The following is a 9,846-nucleotide window of genomic DNA, read 5'->3' as shown; positions in this document are numbered from 1 at the left end:
TGTGGGGAAGGGGGGAGTCAGGCTGTGCCCGTGGGCTGTGAGCAGGGTGGGGGCGGGGAGGTGCTCACATCCAGCAGGGCGCTCGTGTCCACGCTGAAGCCGTGGCTCGTCAGCATGGTCTGCAGGTTGTCCAGGTTGGAGTCCATGGCGTCCAAGTGGTCACTGAGCTCAGTCCTAGCCAGAGTGGACGGGGCAGGTCAAGTGGAGCTCTCAGCACCCCCAACCAGATGCCTTGCTGCCGGTGCTCACACACACCAGCCAGAGAGGGGCTGCCCTCGGCTACATCCCACCCCGCTGGGGCCCCATCACGCACCCGGTATGGGCCCAGGGGACGTGTGTGGGAGGATAGCTCAGGCCATGCCGGCCGGTCCTGTCACCGTGAGGCCTAGTAAGGCCTCGGGCGGCACTTTGGGCAGGGCCAAGATGGCGGGGGGGGGGGGCCCAGGAGGGGTTAAGCGCTCAGGATGGGCTGGGGATAGTTTTTCAGGCTTGACAAGGTCTTGCCTTTATGTTGGAAGAGCGTAGGGATGGGGAGAGGGAACTGTGCGCAGGATATGGAGGGCCGGTCTCTGCCCTGGTGCATGCCGGGAAAGAGGCCTGGGTCAGGAGGCGGTGGCCAAGAAGGCCCTGGGCCACCTGACGGACCTGTACCACTGGACGGGTGGCCAGGCTGGCTCTGGGAGGTGTCCGCGGGGCCCAGCCCCGCCCTGAGAGGAAGCGGGTCAGCACAGCAGCCAGGACCCTGGCCACATCGGTGGCAGCTGCCAGGCTGGGAGGCCCAGCTCTGTCAGTCAGTGACCTGGGGCACTGGCCTGGGCCCCAGAGCCTGGGGTGGGTAGGGGGCTGCTCCCTGCCGCAGAGGGCCCAGGACGCCTGTTCACCAGGCAGGGCCAATGCTCATGGCCAGGCCAGGGTCTGGTCCGAGGCTGGGGAGGGGCCTGAGCTCTGGTGGAGCCCTCCTCCCTCCCCAGTGGGGACGGCGCTAACCCTGGCTGGACTCGGCCATGCAGAGAGGAGGGGCAGGGGAAGAGGCGGGCGACCCCAGACATCTGTGGAGCGCGAGCCAAACTGCAAGATACAAAGACAAGAGCCCCCCGATTGCAGGTGGGGGCCAGGTGGACTCCATGCCCCCCCGCCCTTGCTTGCCTGGCCTCTGGGGCAAGCCCTCTGCTGGGCAGCAGGACAGGGCAGTGGCCTGTTACAGGAAGGGGTGACGGCAGCAGCCACAGTGGCTCAGAGAGCAGGTGGGACAGGCCTGCGAGGCCACACACCCTTGGCTCCCGAGGCAATGGGGACGTGGGACAAGCAAGCTCTGAGCTCAGGGCCAGGTCTGCTGGCGCCTCCCCCAGTGACCCCTGTGCCCACAGCCTGATGACCACCCTGTACCAGCCCCTCCAGGATGGTCCTGGTAGAGACCTGGCTGTGCTTCCAGAGGCTGCGGTGGAGGTGGGTGGGGTGGCACTCACTTGTCCAGGCAGGCTACGCTGAGGCACTTCTCAGGGGCCGAGGCAGGTGGGGGCGAGGGTGAGGGGCGGCGGCCCCCTGCATCCGTGAGGGGTGTGGCCAGGGTGGTGGGGGCAGGCTCGCTTTCCCGCAGGATGGAGTCAATGAGGGCGGTTGGGGACAAGGGTATCTCCACGACAGAGGACGGGTGTCCAGGACTGGCCTCCTCCACCCGGGGGCTCCGAGGAGGGCTGGGGGGCTCTTCCTTGACGCGTACCAGGGGGCTGCCGGACAGCGGCCTGTGCACGGGGAGTACACGTGTCAGTAGCCGCCTCTGTGGGCCCCCCTTCTCCCAACGGTTGGGAGGATGACGTGGCCCCCACCTCTCGTCCACGCTTCCGCCTGGGGAGGCCAAGGGACTGCTGGGGGCCAGTTCGGTGATGTCAGAGATGATGGGTCCGGAGCTGGCGACGGCATCTGGGGAGTAGAGGCTGGAGCTGCTGTAGGCCGGGGAAGGAGCCTGCCATCAAAGGGAGGTGACCTGTGTGGCAGGAGCTGCAGCAGTGCCTGCCCTGCCCCGGCCAGCCCTGCTGCACCGCGTGCTCACCGAGTAGGGGCCCGAGCCATGGATGTGCTCCAGGGAGTACTGCCGGCCATACTTGGGCATGGAATGTGCCGAACTGCTGTCGTTCAGCATCAGGGGGCTAAGGGGCGGGGAGAGGCAGGGTCAGGGGCCTCCCCCAGGCCTCGGCCACCCAGGACTCAGCCAACAGGAGACAGGGTGGCCCGGGGCCCCATGCTGAGGAACAGGCACCCCCCAGGCCTCACATTTTCCTCTTCACCCCCAGGATCCGGTTCGACTGCACCAGTGAGATGAGGAACTGGATGAGCTGTGGGCGGAAAGGCACAGTCAGCCGGGCGACGGTGGGACCCAGCAGGCGCCCCCCCAGGCCCGCCGCACACCTTGTTGACGACCTTCTGCTGCTGGGCGTGCTTCTGCCGCAGGCTGGCCACCTCCCTCCACAGGGCCTCGTTCTCGCTGGAACACACCGGGTGCGGTCAGACGCCCCCGCGCCCCCCTCCCCCGCCCCGGGCAGGTGTAGGGTCTGGGGTGTGGGTGCCTGCAGGTGGCTGGGAGCCTGGCTATAACAGGGCTGGGGTGAGACCAGGGCTTGCTGGCACCACGGCCCCTCTGTGCTCTGCCACGCCGCCGGGGAAGGACATACAGACGCCATCAGACGGGGCGTCAGTTGGGCGGGGCTCCTAAGGAAGGGGCTGGGCATGCTGGGTATACCACAGGGTCCCGGACACACTGAGGTGGCAGACCCTTGCCCCCCACCCCAGCCATCTCTGCCTCCACTGAACCGTAGAGAGGAGGGAAGGCCAGGGTTGCAGTGCAGCCCAGAGGCCTATGGGGGTCATCCTATGCCTTTTGGGGGGGCTTGGAGCCCCTCACCAGGCCTGGAAATGGCTCAGAGGTGACTTTAAGGGGTGGGAAGGGCCATCTGAGCACCATCTTCCCAACTGGGCGAGCAGGGCTGTGAGCAGGCCATGGCCTGCCCTTCTAATGAGCCAGCCCCCCGAACGTCTCATTGACACGGAATTGACCCCCCCGGCCTCACCTTGAGAGGTACCCATGTCCTGGAAGGCCAAGTTCGCCTGGCCCCCATGTCCAGGAGCCGTCTATGACACTGGGGTCATGAGGGTCTCCCCCCCGAGAGGATCTGAAGCCACACAAGGCTGAGCTGAGGACAACCACCCTAGCCTATGGTTTCTGAGGTCCCCAGAACCCCCAAGGACATGGGAAAAGGCCCAAGCCAGCCTTCCTGGAGGTCCTGGTTGAGGACAGGAGCACAGGGCTAGTTGCGTGGTAGCCAAACATGCCCCAGGCGTGGTGGGGACCAGTGGCAGAGCCAGCACCGCGAGGGCCGTGAAGACCCCACCAGTGGGTTGGACCCTGTCTCCCAGGGAGTGAGCCCAAGTCCAAACCTAATTCTACATTTGGACAGCAGAAGGCTCGGGTGCCTGTGTCACCAACTGTGGGAGGCAGGGCTGGTGGGAAGAGGCCCCGGGAGGCAGTGGCCAGCTCCCAGGCCTGCCCCTCTCCTGCCTGCTCCTTCCCCAGGCTGCCTCTGTGGGGCCCCCCATCCTGCCATCTCCCCGCCCAGATGCCTGCGGCACTGGCTGCACGCAACCTACTGCTTCATGGCCAGGAGTTTGGAGTCCATGCTCTCCTGCTTCCCCTTCATGAGCTGCACGTCGGTCAGCAGCTTGGTGACACTGTCCTGGCGAATCTTTATGTCCTCATTCTTCAGAGTGGATACCTGGGTTCCCAGGGGGAACTGTCACTGAGATGCCCCCCACCCCCGGGACACGGCACCAAGGCCGAGGGGCTGGCGGTCGGCAGAGCGGCCTTCACTGTGGTGGCTGATCGGGGAACAGGGCAGGGGGGTCCAAGACGCACAAGCAGGGAGGGGAGGGCCCGTCAAGAAAAGGGCTTGGCGTAGCCAGGCCGGGCCAGCAGGCGGCCGCCAAGCTGCCCTCAGCGGTGGACAGGCCCAGCAGGACAGCAAGTGGACGCCGCATCCCCGAATAGCCTGGAGGAAGGTCTGAGGAGGCAGAGAGAGGGAGGCTGGCTACTCACACTGGTCACTTTCCTCTTGATGTTCTCGAGGAGCTGCTCCTGGCCACGCAGGAAGCACGGGTGCTGGAACTCAGTGTCGTCCCTCTCTGGCTTGACCAAGCCACCCTGCTCAATGTGGACCACCTTCCGGAAGCCGTCTGCGTATGACGGGGCGGGGGCCGCTCTGCCTCAGGGCTGGGGACCAGACCCCCAAAGACAGCCCGGCCGCTGCCCCGATGAGGGACATCGGGAGGGTCCCAGAGGAGGGCTCTGCCTGGCATGGCTCTGGGTCTAAGGGAGACCCCACATCCCCAGACGACAAGCCCTCCCCACCGCGTGGCTGTGTCCCGGCTGGGGCTTCACAAACGCGTCCCTGAGGACTGTGGGTTCAGGCCCGCAGGACCCTGGCCGCCCGGCTATGGGAAGCTGCGGCTGGTCCTTCGCCGCGGCGGCACGGAGCCTCTGTGGCGGCGGCCCCGCACCCCTGCCCGCGCCGGGAGGGCCGGGTACTCACACATGTTGAGCTGCCGCACGAAGCTGGCCATGTTGTTGTGCTTGAAGTACTTGGGCAGCACCTCCTTGGCAAACTGGCCCTGGTCGAACACGTGGAAGCTGTTCCCGCTCTGCTGGGAGACACGCCGCAGTCACGTGCCACCGGCGAGGGAGGCTCGCCCCGAGAGGTTGGCAGCCCACATTCCCAGCTGTGGCGGGGGGCGGCGGTGACCATTGGCCAAAGGAGCCTGGTCTCTCTGCCCCTCACGGCCAGAGCGATGAGGGGCCCCATCGGTCGGGAAGCCCTGCCCCAGCATTCCAGAGGTTCCCCAAACACACAGCATTTCAGACCCAGTCTTCAGGGATCTTGTTTTCACTTTCATCAGCACATTTCCCCCAGGAGCAGCTAAGACCCCAAAGTGAGGCAGCCAAGAGAAGGGGAGCCTGACTTGAGTCGCTCTGGAGGGAAACGTGATTGTGTTCAGAAGCACAAGTCCAATCCTCTGCGGGTGTCTTGAGACGAGACACAGAGACCCCGACACAGTCACTACACTACTCTTCCTCCATCTTCTTTCTGACCTAAATCCAGGAGCTACCAGGAGGGTCAGGGTTCTCGAGCAGAGACAGTGTGGTGAGGGGAGCCTGGGCCGCGGGAGTGTGAGTCTACAAGGGACCCTGGGCACGGCTTCCCCCGTCAGAGAGGGCGCCAAAGGTAAGGAGCGCGAGTAGCCAGAGAGGACCCCGGGTGCCAGATGAGAGCTGGAGGCTGGCCGGTCCACATGTGTCTGCATGTGAGAAGAAGCTCAGATGTAAGCACGTGAGGGGTGGAGGGGGTGCCGGAAGGACCTCTGAAAACTGGCAAAAACGTTCGAGTACACTTTTCCAGAACTCTGAAAATCAAAGGACTACAGCAACACGGGGAGCATTTACTCAAGAACAATGGTTCACTCGCGGTAAGATCTGAGAGCACTGTGGGCTTTTGACTTGCCCTACTCCCACCTCCCCTCCCACAGCCATGAAAACCAGCAGCTGAAATCACAGAACCCCAGCACCCTGGCAGCCACCGGGGTGACCATGGGGCTGGGGCTCCTTCACAGCCCCACTCCCAGAGAATTCCTATTATATTGGTCTGACAGCTGGGAGATTCCACTTGCAAAGGTGTCTTTGCTTGATTTGACCCCAAACTCTCCCAGTATAAAAGCCTTTTCCCTGGGGGTGTTTGTTGATAACACCAAGAGAGAATTTTGAAACTGTGTAGTTGTCTAAGGCAGAGGAGAACAGTTAAGGCAAAAAATAGGCTAACCAGAAAACTTAAAAGAAAGAGCTGGGGAAATGAGATATAGAGAGGGGTTTTGAAAAGCTCCAAAATATTCCTGGGAACCAGAAGTCACATGCATGTACAGGGCCATGTGGAGAATCGGGATAAGACCTGAACGGGCCCTAAGCTTGCACCTCCTGGCTGACTTCAAGGGTCTGTCTGCATCAGCAGCAAACACAGGAAGAAGTAGAGATACCAACTGACCTGCTGAGCGCCGAAGGCGTACCCCGATACACTGAGCCCCAGCGAAGAATGGGGCAGATGGTTCCACCTGGCTGAGCGCTGAAGGCGTACCCCGATACACTGAGCCCCAGCGAAGAATGGGGCAGCTATGGTTCCACCTGGCTGAGCGCTGAGGGCGTACCCTGATACACTGAGCCCCAGCGAAGAATGGGGCAGCTATGAATTCCAGGCATTAAAGGCAATTTCTGCCCCGTTTGCTACCTGACTATGATGCTAACCAAGGAAAGACCCCAGTGGGCACAAACAATGAAGACCATAAACTGTCCAGAATTCGTTCAGAAAAGTCACAAGACAAAGGAACACCAACAACTACAAGCGATAACAACGGCCCTGGGGAAGGAGGAGAAGCTGATGTTCAGAACCTAACATGCACCACATTATATTAACTGAAAGTCCAGTTTTCAATAAAAAAGAGGCATGCAAAGAAATAAGGTCCAGCCCATACACTGGAAAAAAAGCAATTAGTTGAAACCATCCCTAAGGAAGCTTAGAAGTTGGATTTATTTCACAAAGACTTTAAATCGGCTATTTCAAATATGTTCAAAGACTAAAATGAAACTGCATCTAAAGAAATAAATGAAAGCATGAGAATATCTCACAGAATAAAGAATATTGATAAAGATAAAAATCATAAAAATGAACCAAACCAGAATTCTGGAGTTAGAAAGTTTAACAACTCAGACCTAAAACTCACTAGATGGGCTTGAGAGCAGATCTGAGCACAGACAAGAAGGAATCAGCAAACACGAGGATAGGTCAAGACCGGGATCATCCAGTCTGAGAAACAGAAAGAGAAAACAGTAAAGAAAAACGGACAGAGTCTCAGAGACTGTGGACACTACAAACACCGGCTTATGCATAATGGGAGTCCCAGCAGGAAAGGAGAGAAGGAATAACAGCTAAAAACTCCCCAAATCTGATGAAAAATGTCCAGGAAGCCAAACAAACTCCAAGCAGGATAAACTCAAAGAGACTCACATCTAGACACTTCATAATCAAACTGCAGGATGAAAAGACCCAGAGAGAATTCTGAAAGCAACAAGGTCGGACAGACTCATCATGTACAAGGGAGCCTTAGTAAGGTTAATAGCTGATTTCCCATCAGGAACCATAGAGGCCAGAAGGCAGGGGGATGACCTTTAAAGGGGGTGAAAGAAAAAACCCTGTCAACCAAGAATTCTATATCCGGCACAACCACCCTTGGAAAAGGAAGGAGCAATCTCCCCTTCTGGGATGTCAACGTGAGGAGCTCCACTGAACCACTCCCCAGTGAAACAAACCAAGCTTATTTAAATCATTTAAAGTCACTGGAAACTGTCCTAAAAGCATGCAAGAAATGAAAACATTTATTCAAGAAAACCTACTGAAACTATGTAGGAAGAGTGAGCCTGAAACATCCGAGCCACCAGCTGCTCCCTCCGCACTCCAGTTCACCTTGACTGACGCTACACTCTGGGAGGCCGTGGCCAGGAAGATGGGGGCTCCTCTTCCCCGGTTCCAATCAAGGCTTACTGTATCTCACTGAGAGGGGAGGGCCACCAGCATTTCTCATCCTGTCTAGGTCAAAAGGCTAAATTCCTGGTGATTGCAGCCAAGAGGTGGGGGGGGGCGGCTTCTCCATTTTGCCCCATCCATATAATGCAGGCTGTACCCCACGGATGACAGGCTGAGCGTACTGAGCCCGACTGCCCCCACTCCAGTTAGCGTGGAGGTACGGCATGCGCGCTGGGAGAGGCCACTGCCCTGCCCAGGGCCCAGGGCAGTGGCTCCGAGAATTCCCCAGGACAGAGGCCATCCAGAGAAAAGAGAGCTCTGAAGGTCTCCCCAAGTAAACTCACTTCATGTGAAACAAAGTGCGGAAAGTTGAAGCCTAAGGCTGCTTTCGAAAACAGCAGCACTCTAAGAGTAACAAGCTCGTGCGGCACCTGGGTGACTGCTGGGGGGGGGTCTACTTGAGATTTTCTCCCTCTCCTTCTGTCCCTCCCCAGCTCCAGCTCGAGCAGGCATGCACGCACGCCCCCCGTCTGATAAATAAATCTTAAAAGAAAGAAAGAAAAACAAAAGGACAGAAACAAGCGCAACCACGCCAGCTTGTCCACACAGCAGAGAGACAGCTAAGAGCCCTCCTAGGTCAGAACAAACCTCAGCCAAACCTTACGGGCCGCCACTGCCTGAGCGTAATTGGACCAGACTGTTCCACAGTGTGCCCTGGGGCACTGCTGAGGCCCACACAACAATCAGGCAGTAACTACAGAGCCGACAGTCTGGGTGTAATGCTCTACGAGGCAGGAAGCTCACACAGACAGCAAGGAGAGGAACCTCGCTAACATAACCTACAAGTCAGCAAACGCCCAACACGGGCACGGGGTGGCTGGGTGCGGGGTCATGCAGAGTACTGCAGTACCTAAAACGTACTTTTTCAACAAAATGAGACACGTAAAGCAGCAACAAAGTATGGCTCCCGCCCAGGAGAAAAGAGAAAAACAACAGAAACAGCCTGAGAGAGACAAGGTCTCAGATCCAACCAAGACTTCAAAAAACACGTTATCAATATGTTTAGAGAATTAAAGGAAATACTAAGTCAAGGAAGATGAGTGACAGTGCCTCACCAAACGGAGAGTAACAATAAAGGGACAGGAATCACAAAGCAGAGTCAGAGTTCAGAAGTACAACCACCAAAACAAGAAATTTACTGGAATGGCTCAACAGCAAATGTGAACCGGCAGAGAAAGAATCAGCAGATCTGACAATGGACTGACGGCGATCATGGAAGCACAAGAACAGAGAGGAAACAGAAAAGAAAAACGAAAGGAGCCTCAAAAACACGTGGGACATCGTTAGCTGCACCGACACGTGCGAACGGAGCACCACGAGGAGAAAGGGCTGGAACAAAATATTCAAAGAAATAAGGCCTGAAAACTTCCCAAATGTGCTTTTTAAAAAATCCGTAAAATGGTATGCCATTCCATTTACTTAGATCAACTTTGCTTTCTTTCATAAGTGTTTTCATAATTCTACAGTTTTGACATAAAAATCCCTGCATGTTTTACCAGCCTTCTCCTTAAGTACTCTTTTTTTGCCCCTGAACAGTTGTAAATGATGTTTTAAAAAACATCAATTTCCTATCTTTCATTAGAAATGCAATTGATTGGGCACCTGGCGGGGGCTGTCAGTTAAGCGTCTGCCTTCGGCTCAGGTCATGATCCCAGGATCCTGGGACTGAGTCTGCACCAGGCTCCCTGCTCAGCAGGAGTCTGCTTCTCCCTCTACTCCTCCCCCCTGCTTGTGCTCTCTCTCTCTTTCTCAAATACGTAAAATCTGAAAGAAAGAAAGAAAGAAAAGAAAGAAAGAGAGAGAGAGAGAGAGAGAAAGAAAGACAGACAGGCAACTGACTGGGGAACCTGGGTGATTCAGTTGGTTAAGTGACTGCTTTTGGCTCAGGTCACGATCCCAGAATGATGGGATCGAGCCCTGGGTCAGGCTCCCTGCTCAGTGGGGAGCCTGCTTCTCCCTCTCCCTCTGGCCCTCTCCCTGCTCATGCAGTCTCTCAAATAAATAAAATCTTAAAAAATGCAATTTATTTTTGTGTGTTGACCTTATATCTAGTGATCTTGCAAAAGTCATTGTTTAGTTCTAGGAGTATTTTTTTAAAGATTTTATTTATTTATTTATTTATTTATTTATTTATTTTTAAAAGATTTTATTTATTTTATTTGACAGAGATAGA

At 56.9% G+C, this 9,846-nt stretch overlaps 1 protein-coding gene across 1 annotated transcript in view; it reads right to left on the bottom strand.

The window, feature by feature from the left end:
• HSF1 (heat shock transcription factor 1) overlaps positions 1-9,846 on the bottom strand; it is a 20,712-nt gene that overhangs the window by 769 nt on the left and 10,097 nt on the right. The window contains exons 2-10 of the mRNA XM_034668785.1: positions 4,581-4,689; positions 4,088-4,224; positions 3,643-3,767; positions 2,407-2,482; positions 2,272-2,333; positions 2,051-2,147; positions 1,827-1,963; positions 1,467-1,742; positions 24-174 (exon numbers count right to left, since the gene is read on the bottom strand). Coding sequence (XP_034524676.1) covers positions 24-174; positions 1,467-1,742; positions 1,827-1,963; positions 2,051-2,147; positions 2,272-2,333; positions 2,407-2,482; positions 3,643-3,767; positions 4,088-4,224; positions 4,581-4,689 — 1,170 coding nt within the window. The remainder of the gene's footprint in view (positions 1-23; positions 175-1,466; positions 1,743-1,826; positions 1,964-2,050; positions 2,148-2,271; positions 2,334-2,406; positions 2,483-3,642; positions 3,768-4,087; positions 4,225-4,580; positions 4,690-9,846) is intronic.

Source organism: Ailuropoda melanoleuca, chromosome 9 (genome assembly GCF_002007445.2).
Source record: "Ailuropoda melanoleuca isolate Jingjing chromosome 9, ASM200744v2, whole genome shotgun sequence".
NCBI classification, from domain to species: domain Eukaryota; kingdom Metazoa; phylum Chordata; class Mammalia; order Carnivora; family Ursidae; genus Ailuropoda; species Ailuropoda melanoleuca.
This window is presented reverse-complemented; position numbering and strand designations above follow the sequence as displayed.